This window comes from Mobula hypostoma, chromosome 8 (assembly GCF_963921235.1).
Source record: "Mobula hypostoma chromosome 8, sMobHyp1.1, whole genome shotgun sequence".
In the NCBI taxonomy this organism is placed as follows: domain Eukaryota; kingdom Metazoa; phylum Chordata; class Chondrichthyes; order Myliobatiformes; family Myliobatidae; genus Mobula; species Mobula hypostoma.
The window spans coordinates 73,896,486-73,917,937 of NC_086104.1; the positions used below are offsets into that span (position 1 = coordinate 73,896,486).

Consider the following 21,452-nt stretch of genomic DNA (forward strand, 5'->3'; position numbering starts at 1 on the left):
TAAGCACATTTGTAAAAGATTTAGTTTCAAACTAACAAAGTAAAAGGAGAAGGTATAAGCTTTCATAATTGGTATCCTGGCAACTTGCATTTTCTGCATAACCATATCAATGCTAGATTTGTGTGTAGCTGCTCAAGAACAGTGACAGAATTCTTGTGTTCTGTTGCAAATTGAGTTGTGCTACGGTGTGGTTTAGATCCTAACTGTCTATGAGAAAATGCTGGTGCGCTACCATTCTGAATTCCTGCAGTTGTTTTGGTGAAGGTATTTCTGTTGTGGTCAAGGGTTGTAAATTCCAGCATTTTGACTCTGTGACATTGGAAGAGAGTGATATATTTCCAGTTCAAATTAGTATGTGACACAGAGGTGGTGGTGTTTCCATGCACCTTCTGCCCTATAGTTGGTGGAGGTCACGGGTTTGGGATGTGCTTTTGCTGTAGCTTGGATGAGGAAGTGAAACTGCAGTGCCTTTTGTTGATGCCATTCAGTACCGTGATGATGCTTCAATGATTGTTTAGAATGGGGATGGAATATCTATCAAGTGGACGTTCCTGAAAATCTGATCAAATTGCAAACAATACTCTGGAGATGATACAGATTGTGAGTTAAAGAAACAGAAAATTCTGGAAATAATCAGCAAGTCACGTAGTATCTTTGGAGAAATAAACAGAGCTAATGATGGTTGATAATCTTTCATCAGATCTCAAATGACCTGACATGCTAACTCAATTTCTGTCTCCACAGATTCTGCCTGATCCAATATCTCAACAAGTCCTTATTTTATATAATTACTGTCTTTTGTAAAGTATACTTCTTTTTGCAGATATTCAAAGATCTTGGCACTGATGTTCTTAAATCTGCCTTTCAAGGCTACAATGCGTGTATTTTTGCGTATGGTCAGACTGGATCTGGTAAATCGTATACAATGATGGGAAACCCGGTAAGATGCTGTGTTAAATAAATGGTGCAAGAACTACTTTTATGTCAAATACAATGTTCTGGCACCTTATACTCCCACTCCATGCTCTGCTGGTGATGCCTGCTCTTGTTGAGCTCCTGAGCATTGGAACTCCTTTCACAAACCCCCTATTTCTCTGTATTTCTACTGCTTCCTTTAAGGTGCTCTTTAAAATCTCATGGGCAAGCTTTAGATCAAGGTAATTTCTCTTTTATGTAGCTCTGTCAGATTTGTCTGATGACATTTCTTTAAAGCATTTACAATAGTTTAAAGGTTAAACTGAATTGTAGTTGATTAACATTTGTCTCGTTTCCTTTGTGTCCTTTCTCCTTGAAATAACTTTTTTTGTTACCTTTGTGTTGGGCACATGGCCAAGTGGTTAAGGCATTCGTCTAGTTATCTCAAGGTCGCTAGTTCGAGCCTCAGCTGTGGCAGCATGTTTGTGCCCTTGAGCAAGGCACTTAATACATTGCGCTAGTCTGTGCGAGGAGTGGCGCCCCACACAGACTTCCAATCTGCGCCTTGTAAGGCATGAAAATGCCCGACACAGTTCCCTCCCTACCTTGGATTTCCTTATTTTCATTGTTCTCTATTTCGGATTGTTTAATTTCATACCATAAATTGTCTTAGTCCCTCCAGACAAACGTTTTAAAGATCTGTTTCTTGCCTCCAACCTATTGGTTTAATAACTCGTGTACAGTTCTCCTTGCTCAATCAGCAAGGATGTTGGTATGGTTCGGTTCAGGTGAAGCCTATTCCAATTTTAGTACTCCCTTTGGCCTAGTATTTAGAAATGAGCACTATATTTCCTCCAGAATAGTCTCTCAGTCTGTAAATTGTGCATAGTTTCCTTATTCAACAAAACAAGTCTTCAGATGGTTAATTTGATGAGTACTACCTTTAAGGTGGTGTTAATGAGAATTAGAGTGCTTCATAATTTGAATATTGTGGAAGTTGCACTTATGGCTGAATAGCTCACTTGCTTCGCTTTGCCATGCACATTTTCTTGAATGTTCTATTCTATTTTAGGAAGATGTAGGCTTGATACCTCGAATTTGCCAAGGGCTATATGACAGAATTGCTGAGAAGTCTAATTGGGACGAAGCTTCATTTCGTACAGAAGTTAGGTAGGAAGCTGGAATATTTTTGCTGAATTTTCTCAGACTCCTGACTTCGATGCAATTCTGTGCTTATGTGAAGAATCACAATGTATTCAATAATATTCTGGAGTGTTGTGATGAGAATTAGATAGTTTATTGCAGCTTGCCCAATATTTTTATTAAAATGAACAGCTAAGATTGTAAATACAAATGTCAAAAAATCTTTCCCTGAAGTATGAATTGAAACCAGTCATTCAGGTAGGTGCTTTATCGTGTATCACTGAAGCTCACGAATACTAAGATTAGGTCTAAGATACGAGCTCATGAAAGAAAATAAGCTTATAAATTTGACAAAATGTTCCAATAATTTATTTTAAACACTTTATATCACATTTGGTTATATTTTGCTGAATAATAAATACAAAATTTAACAATATTGGAACATTTTATAGTTAGAAAAATACCTATTTTACATTAACATTCATTTTTATAAATACAATTTTGGATTTAAAATCGGACAAACTACCCTTTATTGTGTGTTGGGGTGCCAAAAGAAAATATGAAACTATGAAAGGTTATTTATATTATTAATTCTATGAAACACTACCCTTCTATCCAAACTGCTCATGGTCTTAAGATCTTTAAAACACACTTTTAAGTTTCCATAGTCAAAAATTCATTTCGTTCTCACTGGCATTTCATCTACTTCCCTCCATAGAATATTCCTTTATAATCTATCTCATGCTGTCTCATTCTGGAACCTCTGCTGGCTTTCTGATCTTCAAGATAGTGCATTTAAATTTGTCTATATTATATATAAATTTTTCCATTTCTTTCTTATCCTGTCATATTTCTGGAAGCTGCTGCCGCTTGTAACCTTTCCCAATAAATGTTGTATTTCTCTGAATCAAGTTCTTTTTATTCTTCCTTCAAATTACGGCACTGTTGACATAGTCATAGAAAAGTACAGCACAGAAACAGGCCCTTCAGCCCATCTAGTCCATTCTGAACCATTTAAACTGCCTACTCCTATCAACCTGTGCTGAGACCATAGCCCTCCATACCCCTACCATCCATGCACCTTTCCAAACTTCTCTTAAACATTGAAATAGAGTTCACATGCATCACTTGCCCTGGCAGCTTATTCCACACTCACATGATCCTCTAGTAAAGAAGTTTCCCTTCATGTTCCCCTTAAACTTTTCACCTTTCATCCTTAACTCATGACCTGTAGTTGTAATTCTACTCAGTGGGGAAAAAGGCTGCTGGCATTTACCCTATCTATAACACTCATAATTTTGTATACCTCTATCAAATCTCCCCTCAATCTTTTACATTCCAAGGAGTAAATTCCTAACCTATTCAATCTTTCCTTATACTGTAACTCAAGTTCTCTGGTCCTGGCAATGTCTTTGTAAATTTTTTCTACTCTGTCAACATACTAGCAATGACAGTATGCTAGTCATTCTATAGCTTTCTGCAACTCTTCACAGAATACGTTGCTTAACATAGTTCTTTGCAGTTTTCTTAAATAATTTCAGCTCTGTGACCTCCAAATCCAATGATTGTGGCTTTTATCTCTGGTGATGGTTATCTTTGAGATCTGATCTCGACCAGGGTTTGCTTTTTTTTTGCATGCAAGAATACCCATGACACGACCAATTTTGTACTCCTACATGTTCTTAACCTATGAGTCATTATGGTTGGAAAGGTGTATCACTGGCTATCAAGTGCTGTGGAATATCCAGAAGTTATGAAAGGCCAATTCTTTCTTTCTGAAAACCCATTTTCGAAATTTCGTGAGTTAGTAATTAATATTCACATTCACTGTTATTTTCTTGCACTAACTGTACAAATGTACTTGCAGGTCCTGGGACTCTTGCAATGCAAAATCTACTTCTGCTTCAAGATTCGTTTGGTTTTGGTGCTTGGGGGGTGGTGCATGATTAAAGCTGTAATATGCACAAATATTAAACCTGTTTTTTTTTGCAAAATAGCTACCTGGAGATTTATAATGAACGGGTAAGGGATCTGCTCAGGAGAAAGTCAACCAAAACGTACAATTTAAGAGTGAGGGAGCATCCAAAGGAAGGGCCATATGTTGAGGGTAAGTACATATTTATAATAAAATCTTAAACATGATCTATATTTTTACTGGATTATGTCTATTTTGAGTGGAATGGAAATGCAGTGAATTGCGTATTTTATAATACTATTCAAAATATAAATCTGCTAGATTAGTTAGTACAGAAAGGCAAGAAAGATTAAACCTATGAATGGCTTTTGTTTTCATAAGAATTGTGAAACGGGTTGAAAAAAATCTCTTTGTAGCCAGAACACTTGCAAATATCATCTTGCACACAAAAAATACACAACTTAAACCTTCCATTATTTCTTCTATCTGTTCAACTATGTGGAAAATTGGCCAAGTGTGTCCTGCCCAAAGATTCAATCCAATCAATTACAGTCTCTGCATAATTATGATGGATAGTGTAGATGATAGCACTTTCTAGCAATAGTCTCACGAATGGTCTGCTTGATCTGAGTATGAAATATGGAGCAATAGTTTTAATTCCTAAAATCAAGTGTGTTTTGACATTAAGGCAGAATTTGACCAAATAGGAGTCTTTGTAAAACTGAAGTCTGTGTGATTCAAGGGGAAAACTCAACAGTTATACCTGATATAAAGGAAGGTAACTGTGGCAGGAGATCAATTACTTCAGCCCAGGTCATTGTTGCAGGAGTCAAGGCATCTCAAGGCAGAGTCCTGCACTCCAACATCTTAAGTTCCTTCATTAATGATTTTTTGATAAGGACAGAAGTGAAGGAAATTTGTTAATGACTGGATAAAAGGCTAGATTAGATGTGACTCAGTCTGATGCTTTGAGTTCATCTCGCAGGGGATCTGTGCCCTGCAGTATCCATGGACGATTGTCTTTGCAGCCTAGAATACCACCATTTTTTATGTCGTCTGTAAACTTGCTAAAATTATTTCCACTGGTAGAATCATCAGTGTTTATAATTTGAAACTAGAGCCATAGGCGAGGTCAGTTTTTCTATATATTGGCTTTGTATTTTACTGAATAAATTGTTTGAAAGGATGTTAAGAATAAATTCAATAGTAACCTTCTAAGTACCATTAGATGGAAAACAATTTGTAGGGCAATGGGTAAAGAGTGGAAAAATAGGGAGAATTAGAAGCATACACAGAAACATAGAAATTTACAGCATATTGCAGGCCCTTTGGCCCGCAATGTTGTGCCAACTATGTAACCTACTCTAGAAACTGTCCAGAATTTCCCTACCACATAGTGCTTCAGTTTTCTAATCTCCATATACCTATCTAAGACTCTCTAAAAAGGCCCTATTGTTTATATATTTTTTGATCAAGCCACCATATTTGTTAACGTTAAGTGCTGCTGTATCTTCTGATTCTTGTATGAAGTTGACTTCACATCAATTTTTCCTGTACTTTCTTAACATATACAGTTATCCTGATTTTCCAAATTTTACCACAAAATGCAGGGGCAGAACAAGAGAGTCAGCTTTATTCTCCATCCATTTATAAAATAAAGGGAAGACATTATTAGCTATCTGTATTATCATTGCTTTCAGATCTGTCAAAGCATTTGGTGCAGAATTACAGTGATGTGGAAGAGCTTATGGAAGCTGGAAATATCAATCGAACGACTGCTGCGACAGGGATGAATGATGTCAGCAGTCGATCCCATGCCATCTTCACCATCAACTTCACTCAAGTGAGGGTTTTGAAAATAGCCTTAATGTTTCAGTTTTGTCAAGTTCCCTATGAGCTTGAAGGAATATATGTTGGTTTTAACTCTTGAAAGATCAGGTTTTCATTAATGAACTTGAAATATGAAATCATTTTATTAGTGCTCTATAGTGGTTGTATTGCCCATGTGATAGGATTGCCTTGAGGGATAAAGTATAATATACAGTGCCATGCAAAAGTCTTAGGCACAAGTAAAAAAAAATCTGTAAAGCAAAGATACTTTCAAAAATAATGAAATGAAATTTCTAGATATCAAAAACTTGCTATAAAGAGGAGTAAAAGGTAAAAAAACTAAAATCAATATTTGGTGTGACCATCTTTTGCCTTTTAAAACAGCATCAATTCTCTCAGTTACACTGTTGTGCAGTTTTATCAGAAAAATCAGCTGGTAGGTTGTTCCAAGCATCTTGGAGAACTTGCCACAGTTCTTCTGCAGACTTTGGCCGTCTCGCTTGCTTCTGTCTCTCCAGGTAATCCCGAGCAGCCTCAATGCTGTTGAGATCAGGGCTGTTTGGAGGCCATACCATCTGTTGCAGAACTTCTTGTTCATCTTTTCACTGACCATAGTTCTTTGTGGTCTTAGTCATGTGTTTGGGGTCATTGTCCTGATACCGATTGAAGTTGGGACTGATCAGCCGGTATTGTGGGACGAATGAGAATCTGCTTGTTCTTCTCAGCATTGAGGATTCCATTAATTCTGACCAGATCAGCGAGTCCATTTGCAGAAATATAGCCCCAAGCCTGCAGGGAACCTCTGTTGTGCTTTGCTGTTGCTGCAGACACCCATCCATGTAGCACTCACCTGCCCTTCTATATATAAACTGCCTCTTGTTTGAGCCAAAAATTTCAAATGTTGTCTCGTCAGTCCAGAGCACTTGCTGCCATTGTTCAGCACCCCAGTCCTTGTGTTTTTGTGTGTAGGTAAGTCTCTTTACTTTGCTACCACTTCAGAGGAATTGCTTTTTGGCGGCAACTCTTCCATGAAGACCATTTCTGACAAGACTTCTCCAAACTGTAGAAATGTAGAACTTGGATTCCAGTAGTTTTTTGTGAGTTCAGAGCTGATAGCAGTGCTGGACTTTTTCTGATTTAGAAGGAACATTAGTTTGATGTATTTCTTATCTGCTACATTTGATTTTTATGGCTAACTACTGTATTTGTGGTCCTCAATCCTGCCTGTTTCTTTGTGTTTCTTAAGAAGAGCTTGGACAGCACATCTTCAAACTTCTGTCTGCTGCAAAATTTGTGCTTGGAAGAGACCCTGCTGATGCAGGATGACCAACCTGTGTCTTGTTGCTGTGCTTACTCTCGCTGTGGTGTACGAATTGATGACTTGAAGGTTGAACTGTCACACCTGCCATGCCCTCACCTTTTAATTTGGTTGTCCTTCGCTCAGCTTGATTCCTTCTACACCCATTTCTGTTTCAGTTAATCAGTTTAGTTCATTCAATTCATTATGAACTTGATCTGTTTCGTTATCTTTGCTTAATCATGCACTGGGCTATACACCTACAAAGTAAGCAAGTTTTTATTTGAAGTAGCTATTACTTAACATGGTACTTTCTATAACAAAATACAAAAAATCACTGTAACATTTAATTTTTGGAAAATGAATGTCTGTGATTTTTTTTTATGTTACATTCTGTATAGCAACTCTGATTAATAACCACTAAATTATTCTTTTGAAACTGGAGATCATGTAGAATGGTCATGTTGCTGTCCTGACTTTCTCAAGTACCAGACTAATGAATACATCTTAAAGCTGGGGTTCTCAACCTTTTTTTTTGCCATGGATCCCTACCATTCATCAAGGGGTCTATGTACTTCAGTTTGGGAACCTCTGTCCTAAAGAATAATTGTATTTACGTGCAGATACTTTAGGTCTAAATGTAGTGGACTTCGCTGGACACATGAGAAATGTATTTGAATGGAAAAAATACTTTAAAACAGTTGGAAAAGATTTGATCAGGATCACAACTTCTGGATAAAGAGGTGACATTGAACACAACTGACATAAAACTTATTATCTGTACACTAAATTTAGAACTCTAACCAGAAGTCAAACTTTGGTCATTACCCTCTGAACATGACTCTGAAGTTCAAAGGTCAAAGTAAATTTATTATCTGTGTGTGTGTATGCGTATATATATGTATGTGTATGTACCTCACCATATACAACCCTGTGATTTATTTTCTTATGGGCATACTCAATAAATCATAATAGAATGGTAACCATAATAGAATCAATCAATCAGTGCGCAAAAGACAACAAATTATGCAGATACAAAAAGAAAGAAATAATAATAATAAATAAATCAGCTATAAATATTGAGAACATGAAACAAAGAGCCTTTGAAAGAGCCCATAGGTTGTGGGAACATTTTAATGATGTGGCAAATAAAGTTGTGTGAAGGTTTCCCTGTTGGCTCAAGAGTTCCATACCAGCAAGTGATGCAGCCAGTCAATATACTCTTCACTACACATCTACATAAGTTTGTCAAATTTTTAAATGTCATGCCAAAACTTTGTAAACTCCTAAGAAAATAAAGGCACTGCTGTGCTCTCTTCACAGTTGCACTTGTGTGCTGGGCACAGGCCAGGTCATCTGAAATAATAACACCGAAGAATTTAAAGTTGCTCATCCTCCAATCAGAGGATCATGGATCTCTACTCTCCTTCTAAAGTCAGTGATCATCTCTGTCGTCTTGCTGACATTGAATAAGAGGATGTTGTGGCACCTTTCAGACAGATTCTCAATCTCCCTCCCGACAGTATAAGCTGATTCTTCACTGCCTTTGATTTGATCTACGACTGTGGTGTCATCAGCGAACGTAAATATGGCATCAGATCTGCACTTAGCCTCACATCCTTTTCAAAATACCATTGTATTGTTAATTATTTTTAAACTGAAGAAGACAACAGATGTACTTTTTGACCATTTTTTATGATAGTTCCAGAACACCCATAATCTTTATTTGTATCTACTAATTCAGCAATTTAAAATCAGCTCTTTCAATTTTTTTGGTTCAAAGTTCAAAGAACAATTATTATCTTACTATACAATCATGAGATTCATCTTCTTGCTGGCAGCCACAAGACAAAGAAACACAATAGAAAGCATTTAAAAAAAAAACCCTCACAACAAAGACCATCAAATACCCAATGTGCGATTAAAAAGAACAAATTGTGCAAACAATTAAAAAGTAAACAAATAACACACAGAACATTATCTGCAGAGTCCCAGAAAGTGAGCCCATTGCCATGGAACCAGTTCAGCGCTGAGGCAAATGCTGATGGTTGCAGACCACAGCTACAGAGTCAGTTCAGCACTGAAGTGAGTAAACATCGCAGAGTAATGAGCTGAACACCAGCTCGTCCTTTGCCTTTGGCCTTGACTTCTTGATCAAATTGTGCGAGCAGCTTTTTAAAAAAAGTAAACAAAACACATGAGACCTGAGCTGCGGAGTCCCTGAAGGTGAGTTCACGGCTGCGGAGTCCATTCAGCGCTGAGGCAAGTGAACCTGTCCAGGAACCCGATGGCTGCAAGGCAACAACTGCTCCTGAACCTGATGGCGAAGGACACGAGATTCCTGCACCTCCCACCCGACAGTAGTAACAGAGGGAGAGGGAGACCGGTCAAACGCAGGCAGATAGTGCTGAACACCTTTTTGTTTTCAGCTCTCATCCTCAACAGTTTTAATCTTGCTGGACGATTTAATTGGTGCGGAGTAATGGAGCTGACCACAGGTTCATCTTCTGCCATCAGGCCTCGACACAGTCACCACCCCCAGCAATGGCTCCCGTAGCTGTACCTGCACCTGCACTCTCGAGAGTCTAGTTTGCTGGTTACCCCAGGAGACTGCAAAAGCACCAGATCGTTCAGTTGGGTCAAAAGAGTATCCTTAAAAGGGAAATTACAGGCTGCAGACTGCAGATTTTATAGTTCTGAAGAAGTAAATAGATTAGAATGTCTAGAATTTTTGTGGGCTGTCTGCAAAATGTCGGCCTTGGTCACTGGCGCCATCTTGTTCTCTGTGGCCAGTGTTGGGCAATGCATATTTGCACTCTTGCGTAAAATTAGTAATCTAATCTGTTTTTGTGTAGTTCCTCATTTGAGTTTACTGTTTACTTAAGACCATAAGATATAGGAGCAGAAGTAGGCCATTCGGCCCATCAAATCTGCTCCGCTATTCAGTCATGGGCTGATCCAATTCTTCCAGTCATCCCCACTCCCCTGCCTTCTCTCCATACCCATTAATGCCCAGGCTAATCAAGAACCTGTCTATCTCTGCCTTAAATGCACCCAGTGACTTGGCCTCCACAGCCATTTGTGGCAACAAATTCCGCAGATCTACCAACCTCTAACTAATGTAATTTCTCTGTATCTCTGTTCTAAATGAACGTCCTTCAATCCTGAAGATGTGCCCTCTTGTCCTAGACTTCCCGACCATGGGAAATAACTTTGCCATATCTAATCTGTTCAGCCCTTTTGACATTTGGAATGTTTCTATGAAATCCCCCCTCATTCTCCTGAACTCCAGGGAATATAGCCCAAGAGCTGCCAGACGTTCCTCATACGGTAACCCTTTCATTCCTAAATCATTCTCGTGAATCTTCTCTGAACCCTCTCCAATGTCAGTATATCCTTTCGAAGATAAGGAGCCCAAAACTGCCCACGATATTCTGTGTGGTCTCACGAGTGCCTTATAGAGCCTCAACATCACATCCCTGCTCTTATATTCTGTACCTCTAGAAATGAATGCTAACATTGCATTCGCCTTTTTCACCTCTGACTCAACTTGGAGGTTAACCTTTAGGGTATCCTGTACAAGGACTCCCAAGTCCCTTTGCATCTCTGCATTTTGAATTCTCTCACCATGTAAATAATAGTCTGCCCGTTTATTTCTTCCTCCAAAGTGCATGACCATACACTTTCCAACATTGTATTTCATTTGCCACTTCTTTGACCATTCCCCTAAACTATCTGTCTCTCTGCAGTCTCTCTGTTTCCTCAACACTATCCACTCTTCCATCCACCTTTGTATCATCAACAAATTTAGCTACAAATCTATTAATCCCATAGTCCAAATCATTGACATACATTGTAAAAAGCAGTGGTCCCACCACCGACCTCTGTGGAACTCCACTGGTAACCGGCAGCTAGCCAGAATAGGATCCCTTTATTCCCACTCTCTGTTTTCTGCCAATCAGCCAATGCTCCACCCATGCTAGTAACTTCCCTGGAATTCCATGGGTTCTTGTCTTTCTAAGCAGCCTCATGTGTGGCACCTTGTCAAAGACCTTCTGAAAATCCAAGTACTGCATCTCCATTGTCTAGCCTGCTTGTAATTTCCTCAAAAAATTGCGGTAGGTTAGTCAGGCAATATTTTCCTTTCAGGAAACTATGCTGGCTTTGGCCTATCTTGTCATGTGCCTCCAGGTACTCTGTATATCTCATCCCTAACAATCGATTCCAACAACTTCCCAACCACTGATGTCAGGCTAACAGGTCTATAGTTTCCTTTATGCTGCCTCCCACCCTTCTTAAATAGCGGAGTAACACTTGCAATTTTCAAATCATCCAGTACAATGCCAGAATCTATCGATTCTTGAAAGATCATCATTAATGCCTCCGCAATCTCTCCAGCTACTTCCTTCAGAACCCGAGGTTGCAGTCCATCAGATCCAGGAGATTTATCTACCCTCAGAGCATTAAGTTTCCTGAGCACCTTCTGAGTTGTAATTTTCATTGCACATACTTCACTTCCCTGACACTCCTGAATGTCCGGTATTCTGTAGATGTCTTCCACTGTAAAGACTGATGCAAAATATGCATTCAGTTCTTCCGCCATCTCTACGTCTCTCATTGCAATGTCTCCTGCATCATTTTCTATTGGTCCTATATCTACCCTCAACTCTCTTTTACCCTTTATGTACTAAAAAAAAACTTTTAGTATCTTCTTTGATATTAGTCGCCAGCTTCCTTTCATAATTCACACACAAAAAATGCTGGTGGAACACAGCAGGCCAGGCAGCATCTATTGGAAGAGGTACAGTGGACGTTTCGGGCCAGGACTTGAATTTCCAGCATTTGCAGATTTCCTCATGTCTCCTTTCATAATTCATCTTCTCCTTCTTAATGACCTCCTTAGTTTCCTTCTGCAAGTTTTAAAAGGTTCCCAATCCTCTATCTTCCCACCAGCTTTGGCTTCCTTGTATGCCCTCTGTTTTTACTTTGTCTCTGACTTCACTTGTCAGCCACAGTAGTGTCCTTCTTCAATTCGATAATTTCTTCTTACTTGGAATATGTCAGTCTTTCACTTCCCTCATTTTTTCGTGGAAACTTCAGCCATTGTTGCTTTGCTGTCCTTCGTGCTAGTGTCCCTTTCCAGTTGGCCAGCTCCCCTTTCATGCCATTGTAAGTTCCTTTATTCCACTGAAATACCAACACATTAGAATTTAGTTTCTCCTTCTCAAATTTCAAAATGAACTCAATCTTATTGTGACCACTGTTCCCTAAGGGTTCCTTAACCTTAAGCTCTCTTATCACATCCGGATCATTGCACAACACCCAATCCAGCACAACCAATCCCCTAGAAGGCTCAACAACAAGCTGTTCTAAAAAGTTATCCCCTGGACATTTTACAAATTCTCTCTTTTGAGGTCCAGTACTGGCCTGGTTTTCCCAATCTACTTTCATATTAAAATCCCCAACGATTATCATGACATTGCCCTTCTGACACGCCTTTTCTATCTCCTGGTGTAATTTGTAAACCATATCCTGGCTGCTGTTCTGAGGCCTGTATACAACTGCCTTCAGGGTACTTTTACTCTTGCCATTTCTTAACTTAACCCATAGAGACTCTACACCTTCCGATCCTATGTCATCCCTTTCTAATGATTTAATATTATCTCTTATAAACAGGACCACACTACCTCCTCTGCCTACTAACCTATCTTTCTGATACACCGTATATCCTTGGACTTTCAGCTCCAAATGGCAGCCATCCTTTAGCCAAGTTTCAGAGATGGCCACAACGCTGTACTTGCCAATCTGCAGCTGAATTTCAGGATTGTCCACTTTATTTCTTATGCTGCATTGCGTTCAGATATAACACTTTCAGTCCAGTATTTGTTGCTTTCTGTTGTAAATCATGCTACTGGTTGTGATTATGCCTCATTTCCTGCCTGTCCTTCCTTTCACCTCTGTTGCACACTATCTTTGATTTATTTCTGTTTTCCCCTTCCTCAGCCCTATCACTCCAGTTCCCATCCCCCTGCCAAATTAGTTTAAACCCTCCCTAAGAGCTCTAGTAAACTTGTCTGCTAGAATATTAGACCCCTTTAGGTTCAGGTGTAACCCGTCCTTTTTGTACAGATCGTGCCTACTACCCAGAGGAGGCCTACTTTAACCGGGTACCTGGCACTTGGCATCATTTTATCTATATGTAATTTAAGTGGTGCATTAGTACCTCAAACAAATCCTCTGTGATGTGATTAATTTACAGATTGACTAGTATGGCTTGGCCTTTTGGGGATTCTACTATTGCTCAGTCCTGATAAGGAAAGATGGTTTTAATTTTTAATAAGACTTCACATTCTTCATGGAATAGCATTTAACATTTTATTTTAGTACAGGAGCATTTTTAATTTCATTTGATTTCTAAATGTACAATTGTTAATTTAAATGTTTGTGCTGTACAATAGCCTTTTTTAAAAAAAAACGTCACTGTGTGGCTCCAGAATAACGATTTTTCATTTTAAATCCCAGGCCAAATTTGATGCTGAAATGCCTTGTGAAACAATTAGCAAGATCCACTTGGTTGACCTTGCAGGAAGTGAAAGAGCTGATGCCACAGGTGCAACTGGAGTAAGGCTGAAAGAAGGAGGGAATATAAATAAGTCTTTAGTCACACTTGGAAATGTCATTTCTGCTCTGGGTAGGTTCTTGATTCAATTTTTTCTTAGACCTTTTATAATTCTGAGTATAAAACTGCTTTTAATATACACCAGTTGATTGGTTTTGATTGTGATATTCTGTGTTCTTTGAAAAATGATGAACTGGAGTGCTTTTGATTTACCAGCTGACTTATCTCAAGATGGGGTGAATTCTCAAACAAAGAAGAAACAAGTGTTTGTGCCTTACAGAGACTCTGTTTTGACCTGGTTATTGAAAGACAGCCTTGGTGGAAACTCGAAAACAATTATGATTGCCAGTAAGATTTTAGTTTTAAAATATATATTTTCGAGATTTAACATATTCATTTTTGTTAGCTTATTAACTATTTCAAACTATGTGTGGTTGTTTCAGAAATAATAATTGCTCAGATTACTTTGAAAAGTATAAGCAAATAGTGAAAAAAATTGCCTGTACGTGAAACAGAAAATATTTTCTAATACATTGGCTTTAATTCATATTGCATAATATATATGCAAAACTACACATTTGTAGAATGAGGCTATTTGAAAGTGCATTCAATGTTGTTCTGTTAGTTCAATGTTTCATTATTTTTCATTATCATTTTTAATAGCCATTTCACCAGCAGATGTCAATTATGGAGAAACACTGAGTACACTTCGCTATGCAAACAGAGCCAAAAACATCATTAACAAGCCTACTATTAATGAAGATTCTAATGTCAAACTTATTCGTGAGTTGCGTGCTGAAATTGCACGGCTAAAAGCTTTACTTGCTCAGGGGAATCAGGTTAGTTTTCATTTTGAGTTGTATTCATGATTTATTTCTGTTTTGGGGAAAGGGCTTTTGATTCCCAAGTATGATTACTTTGTATTATAATCTCCCAAGAATAATAGTTAATGATAAATCAATTTATACTTACTTGTGATTAACTTGTACAAATTACAATTTTCTTCTGTGCATTGTTATAGTAATAAAAATGTATTAATGATCTTTAGACAAAAAAAATGTGCCAAATCTAGTCTTCTAGAGTTATAAACCTAATTAAGAAACTTTTTTGGGAATATAATCCACACTGGATCATGATTAAGTATTATATGTCATGAATACTTCATATTTTTCCTTCAACAAAAAACCTGTAGATGGCAACCAAGTTTTTCTTCTAATAATAAGCTTAAGTTATGGGTGAAATTTGAAACAATGGTGTGTATAGTGCACTACCAATCTAAGTTCACAAATTAAAACGTATAATCAACCTAACATTTTCAATTCAGTACCAACTCTTAAGGTTCAGTTTAGGTTAATTTCATTTTAATGATACAATGCAGAGGATAGAAACTCTCTCTGGAGAGATACCAAATTTCCTTAGTTGGGTAAAGGGTACTTTTTTTCCATGCTCCATCCCTCTGTGACCCTGACTTTCTAACTATTTTTGTGTTACTTCTTTATTAAGTTGTATATTTTGAGCATTCAGTGCAATTGAGTACTTGTGACAATTGCAAAGAGAATTTCTGCCACTGGTAATTAGTTAAACAGCAAACTCCAGCATAGTTTCTATGGAATGTTGGAGTTTTAATGTCCTGAAAATTTTTAATCTGTCTTGAGGATCAAATGCTTGTTTGCTTTCCTTGTGCTGACTAGTATTAAATAATTAAGTAAAAATGTACGTTTTAATCTTCGGAAGGTTAGCTCATTTTGAAAGGACAAGTATGAATAGTTTATACTTCATTAATCAAATATGAATTTGACAACTAAATATGCCACAGCTTGGCATCAGCTGACAAAGCATCCGATTATACATTGGAATGCATTGACACAAAGAAATTATATCACTAATGTGCGAAAATGAACAAATCACTCCAAAGCAGTGCATAGTACAGTTCTGATATCAAAAATAAGGGAGAATTGAGACTATGGGAGTTTTATTTTGTTCCTGGCTCCTGATCAAGAATTGCTTGAAGTATTTGAAATGTATACGGTTTCTTAATCAGTATTGGTTTCCAAAAGTACCAAGGCAGCTGACAACTAAGATTCATACTTAGAATTTCACTGCGGCTAGGTTTGTTTATTCTAAGAACTACTACTTTTGATTTGCTTAGGAAGTGATGGAATTACCTTTTGAAAGATCAATGACTGGAAAAGATCCCAAGTCATGTGGCCAGTTTTTCCCAGAAGAGGATGACTTAAGAGGGTGATGAGATGTATCATTGGAGAAAATAATAAATAAGTGATTAGAAATGAGCTTGTTATTGAAAGAGACTGGAGGAATCAGAATTCAGAAAAGACAAATAGTTAGATGATTCATACTGAAGAAGATTTAAGAACAATAGAGGGTCAGAGAGTTTTCAGAAAAGAGAACAAAAATAGAGACATTTGCAGAGAGGTATGTGTTAGTCAGTGTGCCAGCTTAAGGCACTTATTACTGTGGAATGGAAAGAAGATTGGGCAAGGATTTTTACTGAGAACAGACGATATAGTAACAGCAATAGTCTTGGAGGGTATTGAAAGTATCTTGGGAAAATGTCAAAGAAAAGTATAGAAGGCTGCAGTACATCCAGAGGCGTTCAAAGATGGAAACTGCAGCCAAGCAGGAAAACAATACATGTTTATTAATTAGGAATATTTTGATGCTGGATTTGGAAGTACCATTTTTAAAGTAATCAATAGTTTTGGAAACAATCTGTCAAGTGCCATGATTCAATTTTGATCATGATATTTTATTTGTAATTGATTTATCAATGACTTTTTTTTTGCATCTGTCCTGAATATCAGATACAAACGTAGTTTTCTTGTTTCAATAGAGTATTCACCTATCAGCTACATTTTAAAAATACAGGTTTGTTTCTATTGAAAACTTAGTACAGGGAGAATTATGTAATTCTGGAAAACAACATGCAAAATTGCATAATTAAATATGTTATTGTTTTATTTGTATTTCTTGGTCCAGTTAAGAGAAAGAGTTGTACGTACTTCAGTTAGCTTTGGAAAGAAAAAAAGGGATATACGGTACATGTAAAAAAGAAACAACTAGAATTGAGGGAAATTTGAATTAGAGAATTTAATTTTTAACATGAAACAGTACAGCATAGGAACACTACCCACATTTGATATACCCAACCACATTTTAAATATGTGGGGTAGAAACGTTACCTCTCAATGTTCTGTACAGCTTCTATATGGAACATTGAGAAGTAACTACAGTTCACTAATCCGACACCTACCTCTGCCACATTGCCTCCTTTCTTACTTAATGTGTGTGTTAACAGCACTGGTCTTGTTTATCTTTCTTTCAGATTGCATTGTTGGATTCTCCAACGGCTTTGAGCATGGAGGAGAAGCTGCATCAAAATGAAGCGAGGGTAAGGAATGTTAGTCTATGTATTCCTTCTTGGATTGAATTTTTAATATAATTCCGTTAGATAGAAAGAACAGAATTAAAGTGTGGTCCAACTGTGTATAAACTGATTTCTAATGATATTGCAAACAATATTAACAAAACCAGTTTGGTCTGCAAATTACACTGGATGAAGGTATATGAGATGTTTTAACAGAAGGGATTAGTTAGAATTTGATGCTTTAAAATCAAGATTTGATTTTTCTTGTACTGTACTTGGATATTTGCAGTTTTTCACTTATTATTACTTTGTTTTGTGAAGCAAACCAAAAGTGACAATGTTTCTTTTTCTTTTTTGCATACCCTTCCTCTAGCTGGCTCATGCATATCACATAGCACGGCTTTCACTTTTATGAAATTTGATTCCTGTTTTCAAATAATTATTATACAAAGTAAGGATACACTGAGAGAAATTTTGTTTTTGTTAGCGAGCGAATACTGAATGATAATCCTCGGAAATTGTGTCCATTCCACATGTTCTGACGAAGACATGTATCTTCACTTAATAGTGATAAGCTTGTCTGGAATGTTACTCCAAATTTGGACTTTTACTGAATTTTTCAAGTTTTTTTTTATATGAAGCTATAAGAAGACAAGTGATTCTGTGAAAAAACAATCTTGCTGTTGCAAAACATTAACTTGTATATTGCAATTTTAATTTCCAGTGGCAAAACCAGCAAACTATTTTGAGTTTATTGGCTCAAGAGCAAATTTGCAAGGATTCTGTTCTTTGACCTTAATCACAGCAACATCTCAATATCTTAGGGAGACCTATGCTTTCTTATCAAAGTTCTCAAATAAAATATTGCTCAACATAGATAACTATGCAGTCTATTTCGTGGCTCACAAAAGAAAAACCTCGAAAACTTATGTAGTTTCACATGTTCATAATGCTTTCTCATAAATTACAGTGTGGAAATAGGCAACTAGTGTTAGCTAACCTGCATTGATGGTTTTCTTTGAGCCTTGCCCTTCCCTTCTACTCAAACCTTTTCAGCGTGTTAGCTAACCTGCATTGATGGTTTTCTTTGAGCCTTGCCCTTCCCTTTTACTCAAACCTTTTCAGCATAACTTTCTATTTCCTTCTTCAGGTGCAGGTGCTTATTATCATTCATTTGAATGGGCTGGTGAAGTGTTTCAAGGTTTTAAGTATGGCTGCTTGTTCCTGAACCAGTTTGGGTGTGCACACATCTTTTTGCTAGTATGAAATAGGAACTGATCACACATAAGGCAGTTAGCATTCGATTTTGGGTTATGTTACTCCAACGTGGCAGAAGAAACAGCTCTATTAGTACCAAATGCCTGCTTATTTCTCACCCTGTCATAGAGTAATTAGAGAAAAATGGCAGAGAAAGGGTGAATAACCAAATGAAAGAAAACATATGAGGTAGACAAACAAAAAGTATAAAATAAATATAAAACAAAAATTACCTAAAAGAGAGAAGTGAAGGAATCCTAAACTAAGGTGGCAAGAGACATCAGAAGGATTTGTTCTGACATTTCCAAGAAATTCTCCATATAGAAAAGTCTTTCTAAAGCTTGCATGAAGTCTTGTAATAGTAGTTAAAGTGCAAAGCCATCAATTTTAAAGAAAGATTATAGTGAAAGCAAACTGGGGCAAAAATACTGTGCTAGCTGTCAGCAATTGGGTCCTGAAGTTCAAAGTTTCTTACAACAAAATTAACAACACTGCTTGAAATACGTTGATCTGAATTCAAAGTAACTATAAACACAAAACTGCAAAGTTTAGGTGGGTAAAAGGATGAAACTTTGAGTAGACCTGTTGCTAGCTTTAACACAAGGTTCTTATTAGTCTTAAAAGAAGAATTTCGACAAAGGTTATTGAGCCACCCAGCCTTCTGCCCAGACTTTTCTGGTGAACTTGTCTCAAATATTTTGTTGCATTGAATTAGTGCATGGTTATTTTTTTATTGTTACTTGAGTGTTTTGTGGAAACTCCATGATTTAGTTTGATGTTATATCTTTGTAAAGTCCCAGTAAGCAAAACCAGTTCACTTTTTATTTGACAAAATGCTTCATATCCATGGTAAATGCTGCTGGGAGAGGAGATGTTCAGAGAACTGATAGATACTATGAAGAATTTCAAACTTATTTGCAAGTAGTGTGTGGTTTTTAAATGCACAGTATTTGCAGAGCTGCAGAATAGGGTTTCACATATTGTTTTCAGTCTTTGTCAATTGTCAACCTGCAAGGCTGCAGCTAATTCTGGGTTGGGAATATTTTCCTGACGTTTTCTATATTAGAATTTAATATTGACGATTTTTTAAATTACTTCTGATTTTATCTTCCCTGGCTAAGTCACATAAAGTAGATCTGAATAACAATTCAAAGCCCAAAGTAAATTTATTCCTAAGGTACATATATGTCACAATGTACAACCGTGAGATTCACAATAAATATAAAAAACCCTGTGGAATTAATGAAAGACCACAATCAGTATGCAAAAGACAACAAACTGCAAGTACAAGAAGAAGAAAAAAAGTAATAATAATAATAAAGTATAAATAAGCAATAAGTATTGAGAACATGAGATGAAGGGTCCTTGAAAGTGAGTCCATAGATTGTGGGATCAGTTCAGTGAAGGGGCGAGTGAACTTAATCTCCTCTGGTTCAAGAGCCTGATGGTTGAGGGATAATAACTGTTTCTGAACCTGGTGGTGTGGGTCCTGAGGCTCCTGTACCACCTTCCTGATGGCAGATGTAAGAAAAGAACATGGCCTGGGTGGTGGATCCTTGACAATGGATGCTGCTATCCTACAATAGCGCTCTGTGTGGATGTGCTCAATGGTGGGACAGGGCCATTACCATGACTTCTTCATCTCTGATTCCCTGATGAGGACTGGCTCATGGACCTCTGGTTTCCTTCTCCTGAACAGTCATCTTCAGGTCATGCCACAGCATCTCAATTGGGTTAAGATTTGGACTCTGACTTGGCCATTCCAAAACACAAATTTTCTTCCTTTTAAACCATTCTGTTACTGAGTTACCTTTGCGTTTCAGATCATTGTCGTCTTGCATCATCCAACTTTTATTAAGCTTCAGGTGATGGACAGCTACTCTGACCTTCTCCTGTAAAATGTCATGCTACAATCTTGAATTCATTGTTCCCTCAACAATTGCAAGCTGTCCAGACCCTGAGACAGTAAAGCAGACCCAGGCCATGATGCTCCTTCCACCATGCTTTACTGTTGGGGTGAGGTGCTGGTGTTGGGACCTTTTCAGAATGGCAGGCAGTGACTGGGGGGGTACCGCAAGGTTCAGTGCTGGGACCCCAGCTGTTTACAATATATATTAATGATTTAGACGAGGGAATTAAATGCAGCATCTCCAAGTTTGCCGGATGACATGAAGTTGGGCGGCAGTGTTAGCTGTGAGGAGGATGCTAAGGGGATGCAGGGTGACTTGGATAGGTTAGGTGAGTGGGCAGATTCATGACAGATGCAATTTAATGTGGATAAATGTGAGGTTATCCACTTTGGTGGCAAGAACAGGAAAACGGATTATTATCTGAATAGTGGCCGATTAGGAAAAGGGGAGGTGCAACGAGACCTGGGTGTCATTATACACCAGTCATTGAAAGTGGGCATGTAGGTACAGCAGGCAGTGAAAAAGGTGAATGGTATGCTGGCATTCATAGCAAGAGGATTCAAGTACAGGAGCAGGGAGGTACTACTGCAGTTGTACAAGGCCTTGGTGAGACCACACCTGGAGTATTGTGTGCAGTTTTGCTCCCCTAATCTGAGGAAAGACATTCTTGTCACAGAGGGAGTACAAAGAAGGTTCACCACATTGATTCCTGGGATGGCAGGACTTTCATATGAAGAGAGACTGGATCGACTAGGCTTATACTCGCTGAAATTTAGAAGATTGGGGGGATCTTATTGAAACGTATAAAATTCTGAAGGGATTGGACAGGCTAGATGCAGGAAGATTGTTCCCAATGTTGGGAAAGTCCAGAACGAGGGGTCACAGTTTAAGGATAAAGGGGAAGCCTTTTAGGACCGAGATGAGGAAAAACTTCTTCACACAGAGAGTGGTGAATCTGTGGAATTCTCTGCCACAGGAAACAGTTGAGGCCAGTTCATTGGCTATATTTAAGAGGGAGTTAGGTATGGCCCTTGTGGCTCAAGGGATCAGGGGGTATGGAGAGAAGGCTGGTACATGGATCTGAGTTGGATGATCAGCCATGATCATACTGAATGGCGGTGCAGGCTTGAAGGGCAGAATGGCCTACTCCTGCACCTATTTTCTATGTTTCTATGTTGGTG

The 21,452-nt window shown here is 37.9% G+C and overlaps 1 protein-coding gene across 2 annotated transcripts in view; it reads left to right on the forward strand.

Annotated features, from left to right (window-relative positions):
• Positions 1-21,452, forward strand: part of kif16ba (kinesin family member 16Ba) — a 180,748-nt gene that overhangs the window by 38,335 nt on the left and 120,961 nt on the right. For both annotated transcript variants that reach the window (XM_063056132.1, XM_063056133.1), the window contains exons 4-11: positions 824-940; positions 1,988-2,085; positions 4,056-4,165; positions 5,674-5,816; positions 13,623-13,791; positions 13,936-14,067; positions 14,383-14,558; positions 17,063-17,128. In XM_063056132.1, coding sequence (XP_062912202.1) covers positions 824-940; positions 1,988-2,085; positions 4,056-4,165; positions 5,674-5,816; positions 13,623-13,791; positions 13,936-14,067; positions 14,383-14,558; positions 17,063-17,128 — 1,011 coding nt within the window. The remainder of the gene's footprint in view (positions 1-823; positions 941-1,987; positions 2,086-4,055; positions 4,166-5,673; positions 5,817-13,622; positions 13,792-13,935; positions 14,068-14,382; positions 14,559-17,062; positions 17,129-21,452) is intronic.